At 36.8% G+C, this 18,187-nt stretch overlaps 2 protein-coding genes and 1 pseudogene across 3 annotated transcripts; 2 read left to right on the top strand and 1 right to left on the bottom strand.

The window, feature by feature from the left end:
• Nucleotides 1-4,607: 4,607 nt before the first annotated feature.
• Nucleotides 4,608-5,760, top strand: LOC147789765 (small polypeptide DEVIL 11 pseudogene; annotated as a pseudogene).
• Nucleotides 5,761-9,938: 4,178 nt separating this feature from the next.
• On the top strand, nucleotides 9,939-13,107 carry LOC111808555 (protein WVD2-like 7). 2 transcript variants are annotated; one of them, XM_023694625.2, is made up of 8 exons: nucleotides 9,939-10,261; nucleotides 10,367-10,906; nucleotides 10,985-11,335; nucleotides 11,427-11,485; nucleotides 11,585-11,660; nucleotides 11,749-11,814; nucleotides 11,902-12,006; nucleotides 12,687-13,107. In XM_023694625.2, exons 1-8 carry the CDS (start codon nucleotides 10,190-10,192, stop codon nucleotides 12,888-12,890), a joined length of 1,473 nt encoding a protein of 490 aa, XP_023550393.2. In that variant the 5' UTR covers nucleotides 9,939-10,189; the 3' UTR covers nucleotides 12,891-13,107. The 2 variants fall into 2 exon arrangements, with proteins under 2 accessions (XP_023550393.2, XP_023550394.2); XM_023694626.2 differs by having other exon boundaries at nucleotides 9,941-10,261; nucleotides 12,690-13,107.
• Nucleotides 13,108-13,641: 534 nt separating this feature from the next.
• Nucleotides 13,642-17,392, bottom strand: LOC111808556 (cystinosin homolog). Its single transcript, XM_023694628.2, has 8 exons — nucleotides 17,048-17,392; nucleotides 16,827-16,959; nucleotides 16,283-16,372; nucleotides 16,055-16,179; nucleotides 14,845-14,887; nucleotides 14,429-14,546; nucleotides 14,287-14,336; nucleotides 13,642-14,049 (listed from the first exon to the last, which is right to left on the bottom strand). The coding sequence occupies exons 1-8, from the start codon at nucleotides 17,164-17,166 to the stop codon at nucleotides 13,903-13,905; spliced, it is 825 nt and encodes a 274-aa protein (XP_023550396.1). The 5' UTR covers nucleotides 17,167-17,392; the 3' UTR covers nucleotides 13,642-13,902.
• Nucleotides 17,393-18,187: the final 795 nt, after the last annotated feature.

Below are 18,187 nucleotides of genomic sequence, written 5' to 3' on the forward strand. Positions count from 1 at the left end.
GCTCGACCAACCCGACTTTTTCAACTCCAATTGAACTCGATGCAGCTCGTGTGCACTCCTATCACAAACACGACAACTCGTTTCTCGGTTTCTCAGCTCAATGTGTGTTTTCTTTCTATGCAAAGTATGCTAATTTTAACTGGTTATAACATTAGTTTATCCAAGGATTGATGTCTACGATGTACGATGATTAGTATTGCTGTTTTTTCAGAAGCTTAATCTCTAGTGTTTAAAGTTTTTAAAAGAAAATCATTAAAATAAAGTTGGTAAATATATATATATATGATATGAAATCATAGTAGGGGTCCGTGGCTCTCTTGTGTACAGATGTTGGGACAATGGCCCCTTTTACTGTATGCATGCATGGCCTCATCATTATTTTCAAACATGTTTTGTTCTACCCGTTATTGTATTGTAAAGAAACCCCTTCCGAAGTTGTTTGAATAAAAAAAATTATCCAACGAGACCACTACAATTCCAAGTCATCGACCACGGTCCTATCAAAGGGGATGTTGATCAGAGTGTTGTTGGGTTGGGGCCGAAGCAGGAGTCAGTGAATAGAGGGTACTAATCCGGCCTTGTTGTATTAGTGTAACAGTTCAAGCCTATCGCTAACAAACGCAGTTCTTTTTAGACTTTTCCTTATTTTTTTCAAGTTTTTTAAATAAAACACATTTAAGGAAAGGTTCCCAATCAATATGGGATCTCACAATTGGGCATCTCTGAACGTACTTCCTATTTACGCACCTTGCTACATTGAATTCCACAATTTTTGAACTTTCAGGTGGTTTCAAGGGTACATCTCGAGCTCGAGATGTCTTGTGTGATATTGTCCACTTTAAATCGAAGCGGTCGAAGTGTCAAGTCAAATGGCATGGAGAAGAGTGAGTATGAAAAAATGGGAAAGGCGTAGGGGAGAAGCATGTAGTGATAAGAGTTTCCAAATGGAGTAAAGGGAAGAGAGATTTGCAAAAGCAGCAGCAACCATTCAGAGAGTTGAGGGCTTTATGAGGAGGAGGCTACAGCAAATACTGATACCCATAGGCTGTGTGGTGGGTTAGATTCTTACATACAAAAACAAATGCCGTGTAGTTGGGGTAAATTTGATTTAAGATTTTGCATTGAATCGGTGAAGTGAAAGCAGATCAGTACCCTTTTCACACGCTTCGTGTCGTGATCTTGACCTGTTCATGAAAAGACTAAGAAGGAACTCTATGAACTTTGCAGTTTCATTGAATCATAGGCGAAGTTCTCCTTTGTTAACTGAACACAATTCATGCAGAAACTAACGTCACCAACATGTTGCGACTCTAACCGACTTGCCTCTACTCTAAGCCAAGTCATGGCTGGCTCAGACACATTTATCGAGAATCAGACTCATCATCATGACACACCACAAACATCCATCTACGTGACTACTATAGAATACTACAAATCTGAGTTTCAGAAATAATGGAGTTATGTCTTGATCCTAGTTTTGCTGGCTGTGTCTGTGTACTAGGTTACCAAAAGACAGGACAGGTTTGCTGTCTATGTCTGAACTTTGATCGTAACTTAGTTTTTTCACCGTGTTACAATTCTTTTGTAGCTCGGAATGGCGAGCGTCGGAAATACAAAAGAAAAAATCAGTCACCCTGTGGGAGGATTAATTTATACATCTTAAAACAGATTAATTTTGATCTGTTGTGTATTTATTGTAGCCAAAAAGGGAAATAAAGACTGTTCATAGTCTCTACTCCATGGATTTCTTCTTCTTCTCTTCTTCGAGCTGTTGGAGTTGGGCTAGCCTTAACCATGAACAAAGGGGAAGGGGGCACGTTTAATTCCATGAACAAATTTCACACCAATATACGCCTTAACCAACTAAGTTATACGCACGTTAGCAAATCCCGTTACAAGCTTCCACAATTTCAGCCTTTCAAGCCCTCCCCCTTCTCCAAATATCTTCTAAAAAGCTAGTGTTGAATTGTGAGATCCCACGAAACGTTTTAAGGGTGTGGAAATCTCTCCTTAACAGACGCGTTTTAAAAACTTACAAGAGAAGCTTAGAAGGAAAAGTTCAAAGAGGACAGTATCTACTAGCTGTGGGCTTGGATTGTTACAGACGGTGAGAGTGGAGCTCAGCCCCAAAGGAGGTGGATTGGTTGGAGAGTGAAACGAATCATTCCAGTCATGATTTATATGTATTCAGCTAGTGTAACGCCCCAGATCCGCAGATATTGTCCTCTTTGGGCTTTCCCTTTCGAGCTTCCCCTCAAGACTTTAAAACGCGTATACTAGGAGAGATTTCCACACCCTTATAAATGATGGTTTGTTCTCTCTCCAACCAATGTGGGACATCACAATCCACCCCCTTCAGAGCCCAGCGTCTTCACTGTCACTCTTTCCTTCCTCCAATCGATGTGGGACCTCCCCTGTTGGAGCCAGCGTCCTTACTGGCACACCGTCTCGTGTCTACCCCCTTTGGGGAACAGCGAGAAGGCTGGCACATCATTCGGTGTCTGGCTCTAATACCATTTGTAGCGCCCCTGATCCAACGCTAGCAGATATTGTCCTCTTTTTAGGTTTTCACTTTCGGACTTTACCCTTGAGGCTTTAAAACGCGTATGCTAGGGGCCAACCAACGTGGGACATCACAGCTAGCATACCACGATGTGCAGTTCACTAGACAGTTTATAATAGAACAGCAAAAACCAGCACGTTTATATTTCAAAGCACAGCAATGGTTATGGAGCTATAAAGGCAGTAAAGAAGATAAAAGTCACCAAACATAGCTTCAAAGTTGATTATATCATAACATACGAACCAGAATAAACGCGCGGCGCAACCTAATGCGTTTCTTCTCACCAGGGGTATATTGAACCCAAGCATATGGCCCTGCCATCCAGAAAACAAAGCATTTGGAACCATTAATTCATGGAATCAAACATCCAATTCAAAGAACAAGGAGCTTTATCACTGGGCCATCTCTTCGGAAACCGAGTGTCGGTCAAACTGTGGAAATGGTTCCCAATTTGGAACGACCAAGGAGCTTGAGTTGAAGGGACATGAAACCCCAGTTTCGCGGAAGTGGAAGTGACCGGACATGGTGGTCGGGAAGTGGCGATCCTCGTTAGGGGTCGAACAATGTATCTTAGAATTCCAAGCCCCATATCTGCCCCACAGCCGTAGATTTCAGAGGTTTTCAGAGCAATGAGCGGCAGCAACTACAAATTGGGCTTGGACTTCAACATTGTTGGGCTGCCGCACAGCTATGCGACAATTACAAACTCAAGAAACGATTATTAGAACAATGGGTACCCACTTCATGAGGAGCCACACTGAAAGCCCACATCTTTGAGTATCCATAAACTCGACACACCATGATTTCGTACAATCACATCAAACTGAATGATTCCCCAATTTTGAAACCCAAGGTACTTGGGATTTTGTGAAGATTTAGCACCCAAAAAAAGGAAAAAAGATGAGCTTTTTCACATTTTTTTTAATGTCCGGTGGACGAGCCCGTGCGCTGCATAAAGGCAAGTCACTGAGTGAGGTCTGAGCTGAGCTTAAAAAGGATGGAAAGGCCTGGGTGGGTTCAGTGCAGGCTGTTGCATAGCAACACTAATTTGTGCGGGTCGGTGGGTTCCTTCACTGCACCAACACAGACCCATTTCCAGGTCTTCTCCACCTTCACACCTCACTAAATTATTGCCTTTTTCTTGGACTTTCCAATAATTTTGTGGAACTGGGCCAACCCTGCTCATGAGTGTTTAGCTCAACTCAACAGCCTGTCCCATTTTAATTCTAGGAGAACTCTAAATTATCAAATGACTTATGGGTCGAGATTAAAATCTTCAACGTAACTACGTCACAATCATCCTCATATTCGATACCGCTCCCAAATTGACTCGAACACGACACCGGGTTGGAAGAGACGGAGAGGGAGACGGAGATGTCCTTTCGAAAGCAATAATTCAAGAGGGTACGTGTGAAGAAACAAATACAAGGCCTCTTTCAATTAGAAAACACCTCCTTTTTCTACCGAATATGAACCAAATCGGTTATAAATGAGATGAAATAAGTGCAAAGGCTGTAAGGATAGTAGCAAATCAAGGGCACATGCCCCTCAATCCTTGGATAGCTGCACAAGGGCCACGATCTCCCCTACCATATTTTTTACTGCTTCAAAGGACAGTAATAAAAGATGGGTAAAAAGGAAATGCTTTCTTGAAGTAGTTGGAAAATTCTAGATTCGAATGGAAACAAATTGATGTGTTGTCATAACGTCATGTTGATCTTTGAAGCAAAAGAAAAAAACAGACAAATACACTCTTCAATTATTGAACTCTCTTAGTATAGTGATGAGGAAAGTTTATAAACTCAAACTTTTGGTTTAACTTTATATTTAAAAGCGGTTTTGTTGGCTTCTGTGAAGTAAAAGATCTCCGATTATCCCTCGAGGTTGAAGTCTCGAGGTTGAAGTCTCGTGGGTCCCATTTCAATTCCCACAAGTAATATCCATTGCTAGTAGATATTGTCCATTTTAGCCTCACGACTTTAAAAAGTGCCTACTAGAGTGAGGCTTACCGACCTTTATAAGGAATGTTTAGTTCACTTTTCAAGTCAATTGTGGTACCTCACAATTCACCTCTATGGGGCCAGCGTTGCTCGTGCAACGTCTATACTCTGATATCATTTGTAATATCCTGAAATCACTGAGCTTTTGGTCCCATCCTTTCCACACCCATTGATTCTTTGTTCTCTACTCTGTTTTCAAATGCTTTATAAATACTACTAATCACAATCCTTTCCTCAGGTTCCTTCTCACCTCCCTTTTCTCTCTCCTTCAACCTCTCAAACCCCATCCTCCCATCTTGTTCTCACAGAAAGCACACACGAGTTGTGTGTGTGAGAGAGAAAAAGGGTGTAATCTTCTTCATCCATGGCTTCCCTGGTCGGTGCTACTGCAACTACTTCTACTGCTACTGCTACTGTCACCGATCCCTCTTTCTACTTCGATGACAAATGGAAGACGTCCAAGAAAGAAGGGTTGACCAGAACCCGCTCCTCCTCTTTCCCTCTCATCAAAACCTCCTCTCACAGAAGGTGCTCTTTTACAAGAAAGTGCGCTAGATTGGTCGAACAACAGAGGGCTCGATTCTACATCATGAGACGATGCGTCACCATGCTCATCTGCTGGCACGATTACACCGATTCTTGAAGCTACCCACATGGAGAATTTCTTAATTCTCACTAACCCAACTGAGAAACATTGAAATTTCCCTCTTTTGACCCGATGGGTCTGGTTCAGAGCAAGCAGCGCCAGAAACAGAGCAACTCCCAGATACAGGCGAGAAGATGGGTATGGAGGAAACACGATGATCCCTTTTCTAAGGTAAGCCGTTGGGTGCTAAATCTCTCAAAAAAAGCTCTTAATCTTGGGCGAGATCGATGAAGAAGTCCAATCATCTGAGGATATTTACTTACTATTTCTTGTGTTTTGCTCTGTTTTTCCCCTGTTTCATGTCTCTGTTTTTGCCCCCTGAATCTGCCATAGAAGGCGACGGGGGCAATGAATCTGGACGGTCGGTCGGTCACTGTTTGCTGTAACTTTTGACTGTTGTATGAGAAACAGAGCAAGAAAAACAGAGTAAGAGAATCAGATCAAAGAGGGTTGGATTGTATTGTGAATCTTTGTGATGTTAAAAGAAACAGAGATGCAATTAATTTGGGTGTTGATAATGAGAAAGTAAAAGTGAAGGCAGTTCCATTTTTGATGATTGAATTGAATGATGGGTCTCTCTCAGATCTCTGTTTCTCTCTCGATGACGGTGATGATATGATGATGATGAAGAAAAGAGTTTTGAGAAGATCAGGGAATTAGGGAGGTGAGTATTTTATGGATGCAGTGTGCTTGTCTGACACCAAACAATTAATTAATCAACTTTGTTCCAATTGCGTAATGACTTACCGATGCAACAATAAATGTATTATGCATATTATAAGAAACAGAGTCTTCGAACAACATGGATCAACGTGGGGTGTGGGAACACAAGCAGAGGAGCTCCTCTTGCATTCAATTCTCCAAGGCCCAACCCCAATCTACTTTTACCCACTTCCCTAACAAAAGCTGCCCTCTGAACTCGTATCGATTGGTCGAGAGGTCTAAAAGAAAATATTATTTCATAAGAGATTCGTTTTAGTTCGTTAAGTATCGCTGTCAACTTCATAATTTTAAAAATGCATAGGAGAGGTTTCCACACCCTTATAACTATGCTTTATTCCTTGCTTCAGTCAATGTAGCATCTCACAATTCATCTGCTTGAGAACCTAGCGCTCTTACTAACACATCATCTAGTGTCAGGCTCTAATATCATTTGTAACAGCCCAAACCCACCGCTAGCCTTTGTATGTGTATGTTAAGGGGAGGTTTACACACCGTGTTAAGGAATGTAGATGTTGTCTGTTTTTTTTTTTTTTTTTTTTTTTTTTACAATTTTCCAAAAATAAAACTTATAAAAATGGAACTTATGGATATATATATATATATATATATATATATATATTATCATTAAGCATATTCAACATCATCTTCCAATAATTAATAAAAATATATTCTTTATATTGTAAACAAAATTATTATATTATTATATGGTTTGATTGTTTGTGTGAATTAAATATAAAAAGTATAGTTTATTAAACCAATAATTAGCATATCTTGTGAATAAAACTAGATATTTGATGTGATATTTTATATGTTACGAGTACGGTACAGAAAGAAACGGTAAATTCCATTGTAGACGGGTAAATGGTAAAAGTAATTTGGAGGAGTCTGAATTACTGTTTTACCCTCTCAAATGGGCCGACCTTTTTGACCTATTATGGACCACTTGGACCTACTCTTTTGATTCGCCGCACATTTATCTCGTTTATTTATAAATTTCGTGAATTTAATGCTTCATTTTTCTCAAATTATTGTTTTTTTTTTTTTGTTTATACATTAAAAAATATGTTAGATATAATAAATAAAAAAAATCGGGTCGAACAAATTTCTTTCGAGTTTTTTCTTTAATCGAGCATTTCGAAGAGGAAAGTTCGACTTTGCATCGAGCTATCTTCGCCAACGAACTAATACTGCATGTCTAGTCAACTCAACCCACATGATTAGTTAACCTTAACTCAAAGATCTGATCAGCCGACAAGGAGAGGGATTAATTGTGTGTTAGATAGTCAACGATCAATAAAGTACTCAAATCCAACATGTGGTGAAGCTCGACGAGAGCTTGTACGTCAAGGTCAAACGACGTGCATATATTAGTTGAACTTTTAAAATATTTATTTTCTCAAAATGTATATTTTAAGTATAAAAAAATAATTTGAGCTATTTTTCATTATTTTAATAAAATAATATTTTTTTAATAACGTGGACACAAATGGGAATCAAATAATATATATATTTTTTAATTTATAAAATAAAATAAAAAATGGTTAAAGTTTACACTAAATAAATATTTATAGTTATTGGAAAAAAGATATGGGAAATGATTACCGAATTTTGACTTAGTGGAAGTCTAAAATAAAATAAAATAAAATAAAATAAAATAAAAATTATTTTCTTACATTAATTAATTTTGGGTGAATTTATACCTAAACCTAGAACTAGAGAATGCTATATTGGCCTATGCAATTTAGCCCAAATATTCGAGTCATGGTCAACTACGTGTCGTTATAGGTCGAATTATTAATTTGTGGTATCAAATATAACTATGGTAGGGAACATGCATTCAATGGTGTATTGTCATCATCTGTGCTTACCGAGCATATCATGTCTCGAGCCTAGCTTATGAAAATTAAAAGTAAAACCATGAAAATTAATGCTACTAACGATCCAATCATAATATTATATTTTTAATTAAAAAAAATTATAGTATTTAAATTGGAGTAGAATAAATTCCTATCTTTTATTTCCCATCAGAATGGGTGCTCTCGTTTGATCTAAGTTCCATTATCATTAAAAAATAATATTCCACTTATAAAATATGTGCTTTATTTTATTTTTTTTTCTCGTGAGTAGAGATATCTATGGGGAGGGGTAGAGGCGAGAAAGTCTTTCTCGACCCCATCTTCACCACCTATTTAATTATATATCTCCATAAAATTCTCCATTTATTTTTACAGAGATGGAATTCCAAATATTTCATACCCAAATATATAACTACTAACAAACTAATTAATTAATTTTTTAATATAGCAAAAAAAAAAAAAACGTGTACATATATGTGTTGAAAATATATTTATATTAAGTGGGGCGGAGGGGCTTGTCCCTAGTCTCATTTAGCCCCATTTTTGGTCCAAACCGAGAATCTCCTTCTCATTTGGGGCGGATAAAGTGGATATTTTTAACCAGAATTACCATTATTACCATTACCAAACAAATACGAAGTCCCAATCAAGAATAATGTAAGCTCCTAATTCCTAACCACTGGTTGTTCATCCAAATACATCCATTCCTTCCCTACCCTCAACTACCATACACTCTCTTTCTCTTTCTTTCCGATAAGGATTTCTTACTTACCACTACAGTAGCTCGGTACGGTTCAAGTCGAGTATATTAAAAGTTCTTACGTTAATTACCATCGAAGATTATTGCATGAAGAAAAAATAACTATCCTTCAGCTTCACTCAATAGCATCCATATACACAACCATATGATTTATTGACGGGCTTTTACCCTCCGAGAAGGCGTGCTTTTACACCATATAATCGAGAATATAAATAATATAAATAACACCAAAGACTATAAATAAATTAAAAAATTCACTATTTAAAAAAATAATAATTTTGTAGCTGTTTTTGAAATGTATTCTCTATTGCAATAATGAACTTGAAAATTATTATAAAGAAATTTTAAATTAATTAGGTCAAAATTGTTTCCATAAAATATAAATATATGTTTCAAATTTTAATTTTAGATATTTTATTATTATTCAGTGAATAGATAAGAGTGCTTCATATTTTTAAAAATATTTAAATCATTTTTGTTTCTAGAATAAATAAAAATATGTTTCTCTCTTTTCACTAAAGGACGCCTACGTGGATTAAAAGCTAAAATATTTTAATAATAATTTTTAAAAACTATAATATTATTAAAAAAAACCCAAAAGTTCACACTTAACTTTTTTTTTTGTTTGTTAGGTTGAGTTGAGCCGTTGAGGCCACTTTAAATTTAAATTCACCAACAAAATTTGGCCGTTGAAATCGGGTATCTCTACTCAATGGGACCCATTCCCGATTAAAGTAATATTAATAATCATAGTCTAGTGTATAATTCTTTTAATTTTATATTTCATTATTTGCAATTAATTATTTGGCTGAATTTTGACGTAATTTGCTCATTTATCCACTAAATGACGCTTTAAATATTTCAAAACTTAAGAAATGATAAACCTAATTACCATTTTCGGAAATTAAGTTATAATTTATTAAATCGCTTAGTTCTCAATATATTTAATTCTTGATTTTTTTTTTTAAAAATTAGGTTGCCCTATAATTTTTAAATAATACAAACATAGGACAAGGACAAAATTATAACCAAATATAAATTAATTGACATTTATTTATTTGAGATTGAAAATTTAATATATATATATATATATATATATATTTTTTTTTGTTAGTGAACACGACTCTGCACATAATGGTATGATATTGTCTACTTTGAGCATAAGCTTTCGTGACTTTGCTTTTTGTTTGGGATTTCCCAAATGATCTCATATCAACGGAGATAATATTATTTGATTATAAACCCATGATCATTACCTACATTAGCGACTTCGACTTTTATCCAATATATATATATATATATATATAACAATGTTAAATGGCCAAACAATATTAAAAGAAAAAAACTTGTAAAGAAAAACGGGCCCCTCAAAAAAAAAAAAAAAAAAAAAAAAAAAAAAAAAAAAAAGTTGCAGGACCATCTTCTTCCTTTTTGCATTTTTTTTTATATTATTTTTTACTCTTGCAGGTGAGCACCTTTTTCTCTTGTTTGAAATTCAAAATTTGAAAGCTTTCCAGTTTCCGACATGACAAAATAATACCCAGAACCCATATGCAATAATACAAGCATTTCTCGAGCTTGGAGTTTCTTTTTTTTTTTTTCTTTTGTTTTTGTTTTTGTTTCTTGCAGTTGGGAGCTTCCATGGCAGATTCAACTTGCCTCATTCAGCACCCTTTCTCTTATACTTCAGGTTTTCCTAATGAATCCATGGAGGTCAGTCAGTCCCTACCATCCCCCTTTGTAATTTCTGTACAATTTGTTTCAATTCGGATTCCATTTCAATCATTTCTTCTCTGTCTTCCTCTCTGTTTCTTTTAGGGCAACCATCCAATTCATGCTCTCGGCCAGTCCGTCTCCTTCGGGAGATTCATGTCCGAGTCTTTGGCTTGGGATAAATGGTCCACTTTTTCCCACAATCGCTATGTTGAAGAAGCTGAGAAGTTCTCTCGCCCTGGATCTGTTGCTCAGAAGAAAGCTTTCTTTGAAGCACATTACAAGAAGATTGCTGCTCAGCGGGCTGCCGCCTTGCTTGAGCAAGAAAATGCTGCTGCGTCTTCCAACTCTGTCCAACAAACTGAAACTGTCGATGATGTTGGTGCCTGTGCTCCTCTGCAGCCCGCAATGCCGTCCTCTGCCGGCGTCGAGCAACATGGCAGTTGCGACGGTTCTGATCCTAAGGAGGAGAAAGTTGGAAGCAGGGAGGTTGAGGGAGCTGATTCTGGCATTGCCCACCAAGTGTTCGACGAAATTCCTCAGAAGGTTGAGCCGAAAATTAAGGTTGAGGGTGTTGATTTGAATGGTGGGTTGACTGAAGTGGAGCTCATTCGGACACCCCAGATGGAAAAATCTCTTCCTAAGGTATTCAAAATAATGCTGAGTTCATTCAAATATTGCGAGTTTTCTTGCTATCTGATACTATTTGTGTTGTTGTTGCAGAGTTCCCGCCAGAATTTAGAGCATCCGTCCACCATTAGCAAGAAGAAAGCAGCTACTTCATACCCAAAGCTTCCGTTGTTCAATAGGTCATCGAAGATCCCATCTACACCTGCCAAACCAATTGCTCCAGCTTCGACTCCAAAACAAGTAGCAAACAAACATGTAATGGAGTCTGCAGATAAAAGGAAGTCTACACCTAAATCTCTTAGGATGGCAGTGAACTTTACACCCATTCGAGAGCTCAACAAGCTAACTTCAACAGTCATAAGAAAGATTGAACGTTCAAGAGTTGGGTCCAATACTTCAAAACCAGCTAAAGATTGCTCAACTCCTCTTAGAACACCGAACACGGTTGCCACACTTTTCATTACTGTCTAGGAATGCATCTTTTGAATATGGAGATTTTCTTCTCAATCTTTCTGTAATGTTTGGTGATCTGCAGGCGTTGAAGAATGTGCCCCATAAGCATCCTTCTACAACACCCTGGTCAGAAAAGAAAAGGTTGTAGCCTTTCCCCTGTCTCTCTGCTGCTCTTAAGAAGAGGCCTCAACATGTTATCATTTAGTGATAGCTGACCAAATTCTTGTGTAATAATTGCAGAAACAAATCGTACTCGCCATTTTCATTCACACCTTTCAGCTTGAGAACCGAAGAAAGAGCAGCGAGAAGAAAGGAGGCAAGCTTTTGCTGCATTCTTGTCATGTGCCTTTTTTCAAATACAATAACAAACCTAACTGATTGCTTGTTTCTCCTCAATACTATAGAAACTTGAAGAGAAGTTCAACACAAATGAGTCACAAAAAAAGGTGCAACTTCAAACAAAACTAAAGGTAATCTCTTCATGAACTTTACTCAGTGAACTGTAACCGACTTATTGACATCATAAGTCTCAACTTAACGGACTAACATTTCTGCAGGAGAAAACCGAAACAGAAGTAATAAAACTGCATCAAAGCTCCTGCTTCAAAGCTAGGCCACTGCCCAATTTTTACAGGGAGCGAAAAGCACAGATGAACAACGAGGTAAACGAGGGGTTTTTGTGAGATCTCATATTAGTTGGAGAGGAGAATGAAACATTCCTTATAAGGGTGTTAAAACCTAAAAGGACAATATCTGCTAGCGGTGGGCTTGAATTGTTACAAATGGGTATTAGAGCCAAGTTTCGGACGGTGAGCCAGCGATGACGCTAGACCCCCAAGGGGTGGATTGAGAGATCCCACATTGGTTGGAAAGGGGAACGAAGCATTCCTTATAAGAGTGTGGATTGTGAGATCCCACATTGGTTGAAAAGGGGAAAGAAGCATTTCTTATAAAGGTGTGGATTGTGAGATCCCACATTGGTTGGGAAGGGGAACGAAGCATTCCTTATGAGGGTGTGGATTGTGAGATCCCACATTGGTCGGAAAGGAGAACGAAACATTCCTTATAAGGGTGTGGATTGTGAGATCCCACATTGGTTGGAAAGGAGATCAAAGCATTTCTTATAAGGGTGTGGAAACCTCTCCCTAGCAGACGCATTTTAAAACCTTGAGGAGAAGTCCAGAAGGGAAAGCCCAAAGAGCGCAATATCTGCTAGCGGTGGGCTTAGCTGTTACAATTTTACTGCTTATTTGGCACAATTTAGAGTAAAATCCCACATGCTTATAGCCTAATACAATAGGCGATGAATTGATATAATTGTTTCTGCCCCTTTCTTCCTTAGCAGGTTCCCAAGACTCATACCCCATCGCCAAAAGTAGGAAGAAAGATAAGTCCCAGAACAGGAGAAACCACAATGCCCCATTCAGGGTATATGCCTCCAGTTAAAAGCAGCAGAAGCATGAATAAGAGTGTTCAGGGAAAGGCTCGTTCTCCGTCACTACGAACTTTAATGTCTGCTCATGAGAACACATCTCCTAATATTTAGAAGTGAAGGTCAAGCAGCAGATTCCTTGATGAAACCATTTTCATTTATTCATGAGAGGTATGCAGATCTCGACGTGTATCCATTTTGTTCTACTGGTATATCAGTCAATCTTTATGTAACAAAGCCTTGTTTGATATGAACTCTACTGTATAAAAATGTCGGTATATGTAAAGAACATTGATTTGATGGGCTATGGAGTTATCATTATTCATCAGAATTCAACAAAGAAGTAGCCTGTTCCTAATTTACTGCCTCTTCTACTCTTAGCTTGCCTGTCTTTCTTCTACCAAACACCAAATAATCATGTCCTCCACGACGAATTCCACTTCACGGCAACTTATACCATATATAGAAGGGGTTGTGTGAGAGATTTTCTCTGTTTTGCCTCTCCTTTTTTTTAAGCCCATTTGTAACTGTTTCCTTTTTTTTTTTTCTTTTATAATTCCATTTTGATCTTTAATTTTATCTGGGTAATTGTTGAGTTAGCTCTTAATCTTTTAAATTTTAAATTTTTTATCTTTTAGTGTGTTTGTTTTTAATTATGGCATTCTCTAACAAGTATTATGATAGTTTATCGACTTAAGTCCGATAATGAACTTAGGAGGTCATAATGGTTCTATCTTTCCCTAGATCATTGTGTGATGAAAAAATTGAGATTAAACTGGCTCTATCTTTTCTCAATCTCAATTAGTAACATATAATTATGATAATACAAAGATATCATGCTATTTTCTTTTGCAAGCCCAACTCATATTTCAACTCTAATTAATTATAGCTACCAAATATAGCTCACTGGGGTTATTTTAATTTTCAATGTCATCACAACATAAACAATAAAGACCTAGGTAACGCCTCAACACTCACCACTAAATATGTTTATATTTACATCCAAATCTTCAGTGAAATTTGTTTCATCCGTAATAGTTGATAAATCAATGCGTTTTTATGCCATAATTGACAAATTTTTACTCCAACCAAACACTTTTCGGCTACACATTAGAGAAACCTAACCTTATACACCTTCGGACTGTGAGCGATCCGGAGGCGCAATAAGTGCCTCTCTGCTCTCTTCATCGGCTTTCTGAGACACAACAGGCGTCTTGCCAGGATATAGTACGTAATGTTGAAGCATGAATAGAAGATCAAAGAATATACTTATCTGCAAACATTTAAATAACAGCAACGCGCAAGTATCAGGTAAATAATTTGGTTTTGTTGGACTGATGACATCAATGAGATTAACAGATCTTTCCGTTCTATTTTTTCAATGCATAGAAATGGTCTCAATTGCATTGTTAAACAAGAAATTTTGGACTCGGTTAATTTATAAATTTCTGCATCTCTAAGCCTCCAAGGGTAGTAAACATTGATCATAGAAGTAAAGAGGAATTCATACCAAAGAGAGCAGTGTCTTCCCAATATTGCCATAAAAGTTTACCCATGAATCTGGAAGAAATAGACAGTTTAAATTATATAAGAGCCAGGTCAAAAAACTTTCACACGCTACAACCAAAAGGCAAAGGACAAAGATAGCATACTTTGATCTACGGACTGCACTGCCATCTGTGCATAATTTGCCAATCCTCCCAGAAAGTCGAGTAATATGTTGCCAATGCTGAATCCATGAGTGCTCTTCCGCAAAAAGTTCATGATTGCCTTTATAATGCGTAATTAATAAGCATCAAAACGTACCCAAATTCACTTATAACTGAAATAACACTGTTACTTGGACAATTAATAAGCTCCTATTCATGTGAAGTTTTAATCAAGTTAAAGCTGATTAATTTCCATTTTCCACTTTCGGCAGACCCAACGATGGACAGTCACAAAGGGTTAAAGCCAATTCCTTGAATGAACTAATCAACCTAATTTTTGGTCATACGTATTCTAGTAGTGGACTGACGGGTCAATGTCTTTTTTTATAACAAAATTTAAACAAGCAAGAAAATCTCACCTGAGGTATGTATTTAATAGCCGTCATAAATACTTGAATTGAGCTGCCAAAATTAAGGAACTCGAGGTTAAATGACAAACTAGACTTGGGATTCTCTACAATGAAGCCACAATTTGAATGACCAAAAAGTATATATATATAACCCATTAAGTTGAAAATAGAAGTTGTTTAACAATGTCAAAAAGTGGAAGGACAAGACATTCTCCCAACAAAGACCTATAGAAGTAACAAAGAGATCCCTAATTGGCTCGAGTAAGCTTTCTGTCAGCTATATGCCTCAATCTGCAAGTTTGAGAGATGTTTCACTAACCCACAAGATTTTGTTTTTTTTTTTTTTGTTTTTTTTTTGTTTTTTTTGGATCTTTTGCTTATGGGAGTTTCAATACATCCAAGATAGAATTAAAAAACATAACCCCAAAGAACTATCTCGCATCTTGTATGATCTAGTTGCGGTGCTTTATCCAAAGGTTTTTTCTCATTTCATGTACTATATAAGTATACAACTTGGTTGGTGTAGATCCAACCCCGTTTCTGGCAGAGCAGATATTGCACCTGTCCTTCTACTAGCTATTAATGAAGTGATTCCATTTCGTATCCAAATAAAATATAGAATCCAAGAGGAAGATAAATACACAAGGATGCAATCAAAGAAGTCCATCTAATAACCAAAAACATGACCTTTTCTAGGATCTAACCATTACATTTCCACCTATTCTCAAAGCCACTACAATTTCTCTCTGGGAAATTTCCTAAAAAGACATCTTCAACTGTCATCATCAAAGTTCTTAAAGGGGGAAAATCTGTCATTATCAAAGAAACATTTTCCGGAGTTTATGGCCGAAAAGAGTTTGAAGAAGCAAATCTTGATTCTTGCACCACTATATCTGGTTGAATAACAGGAAAAAGTATCCCGTGCTTTCCTAGAAATCGATAGCTAGGATATTGCAAATAAAAGTGTTTAAATGAAGAATCTCTCTTTTGAGCAAGTTATTTTGTAGCAAAGAAATTCAACAATTTATGTACTAGGATAAACACCAATCAGATTTTTTAAAATTTTGTGGTAGCTTTTCACATCCTTATAGTAATAAGGTATTATAGAATTCCTGTCATAGGTGTTGACTCGAGCAATTCAGCACATAATAGATCAAAGATTTAAAGTGTCAACCAATAAAAATATCACCATTCAGGAAACTTCTTAAGAACCCCTTACTTGAATATGGAGATTAGCCAGAGCCAAGAATGGCTAGACAGACCAATGAAGAAACAAATTGCCGCAAATATCCATACGACAGTCACAATTGTAAGCGATATTTTGGAAACTATCTGAGTTCCACGCTGCAAAAATAAAAGTAATCAACATATGTTAGTAAAATCAATCTTTAAATAGACCAGCGGATAGAACAAATATAAACTTAGAGAAGAATTCCAAACGGCTAACATCATAGATCACAATTTGGAACAACGTGATTGCCGTCAACAGAACAGCGTGTATAGAGAAAGCAACATCATTTGCAGCAACAGGTATCATCTGAGAGATCCAAGAAAATCAACAAGATCAGCAGAAAATATAAAGGTAGAAGGATCTGCAAACTCAATACATGTACGTTAATTGACCAATGAAGTGTAATACTTGTAATTAATATACTAACGTGTAAGAAGAAATTAACAAAAATTTACAGTATCAAACACAGTTCTAGATCGAGATTACAATGTGAAATAGTTCCATCTAACATGTGGAGATGTTAAACACTAATACACACAAATTCACACCAAGTAGCAGGACATTGAATTCAAACTTAAACATCCAGATTTTATAGGCAAATTATGTTTGTTAATTTTAAGTCCAACACAATAAAACCGGCAATAAAGGCGAGATATATCCACCGATGCAACAATTAATTCCAACATCAAAACATGACCGCACGATCACACACAACGAGTAAACAAAAAGGAAAGGAAGCAGAGTCGAAGAAGTCCAAAACCTGATCGAAACCATACTTCTCAAAGTACTGTTTCTGAACAGCGGAGCTGAAGTAAAGCGAGGCGTTATATATCAAATATGTGGAGTGCTTAGTCAAGTTCAACAGCACGAAATCAAAATTCAGTCCGACGACACTACATAACACAAAAAACAATGAAAAATCAAGAAGAAGAAGAAGAAGAAGGCGGATGGAATAAACAAATGGAAATCAACGAAAAGTACCTCTTCCTACGGAAATTTAAGATGACTTGAGGATAGAAACTGATGGACCAGGAAACGAAGGCGAACCATCCCAGTACTTCGTAGGTAATCTCCAGAGGAATCGAATTCCACGACGCCATTTTTCTTCGTTTCCTTGTTTCGGCTAAAGGCAGATGAAACAAAGAAGAATGAGAAATTTATCGTCGCAACCTGAAATTCGATTCGTTAGCCGATAATGAAATTCAGAAGCAGAGAAAACGACGAGGCGGATGGTTACCGCCTGATCAATGGGAGATTCCACCGGGAAGTTCTTCCCTCGCAAATTTTCCTGTCCTTTCTTTTTTTTTCTTCTTCTTTTTCTTTTTCTTTTTCTTTTTCTTCTTCAAATATTAATAAATAAATAAAAAATGGAATATAGACGTGAAGAAAGGCACATTCATACGCTTAATTATTTAATTTCGCCTTATCCCTATTTTATCAAATTAAAAAAAAAACAATAAAAAAAAAGTTTTGCTAGTCGTCAGTCTCATAGTTTTAAAATGGGTCTACAGTTCGATAGGTTTCCACACCGTTCCAATGAATGTTTCATTCTCCTCTTCAAGCGACATAGGATCTCACAAATCATTTTTATACATTTTTTATATTCTTTAGAGGGTAAATGTTTTGACGTTCAATAGGCTAAAACTCAAGAATGATTGTAATTGTGTTTCAAAGTATTTCATTCAATTATTCTAATGAGCCGTCAGCCATGACAGTCGCCCATTGCACATTTTGGTTCGTTGTTCAGCAACCTTTGCACATCAAGCTACTCGAACCAAGCAAGTAATAACAAGTCTCAATTCATTATTGTCCCTCACCCCTACTATCTAACCCTCTCCGTCATCGTCATCACTGATTCCACTTCTTCTACATGAAAACTTAAACTCTAGTTTTTTGTCATTGCAAACGGGTTTTTTGGTTAACTCAATGATTGGTTCATTATGCTAGTCCAATAGACCGATCTTAATATGACTCAAACGGGTTGGCCCAATATTGTAGTCTCGAACCAATCGATGACTTAAATTTAAGTCATAGACTAACTAGAATTATAAACATTCGAATTATAAACATCAATTAGATAATCTAATAATCCAAAAATTAAATTAAAGAATATAAAACCAT

This window comes from Cucurbita pepo, chromosome 13, assembly GCF_057944985.1.
Source record: "Cucurbita pepo subsp. pepo isolate OVF chromosome 13, ASM5794498v1, whole genome shotgun sequence".
In the NCBI taxonomy this organism is placed as follows: domain Eukaryota; kingdom Viridiplantae; phylum Streptophyta; class Magnoliopsida; order Cucurbitales; family Cucurbitaceae; genus Cucurbita; species Cucurbita pepo.

Coding starts and splice junctions, on each gene's coding strand:
- LOC111808555 (XM_023694625.2), top strand. CDS start 10,190: ATGGCAGATTCAACTTGCCTCATTCAGCACCCTTTCTCTTATACTTCA. Junction 10,907..10,984: donor TGGAAAAATCTCTTCCTAAG/GTATTCAAAATA, acceptor TTGTTGTTGCAG/AGTTCCCGCCAGAATTTAGA. Junction 12,007..12,686: donor AAGCACAGATGAACAACGAG/GTAAACGAGGGG, acceptor TTTCTTCCTTAG/CAGGTTCCCAAGACTCATAC.
- LOC111808556 (XM_023694628.2), bottom strand. CDS start 17,166: ATGGCGTCGTGGAATTCGATTCCTCTGGAGATTACCTACGAAGTACTG. Junction 16,373..16,826: donor AGAAGTATGGTTTCGATCAG/GTTTTGGACTTC, acceptor TGGATCTCTCAG/ATGATACCTGTTGCTGCAAA. Junction 14,888..16,054: donor TGGCTAATCTCCATATTCAA/GTAAGGGGTTCT, acceptor TAATTTTGGCAG/CTCAATTCAAGTATTTATGA.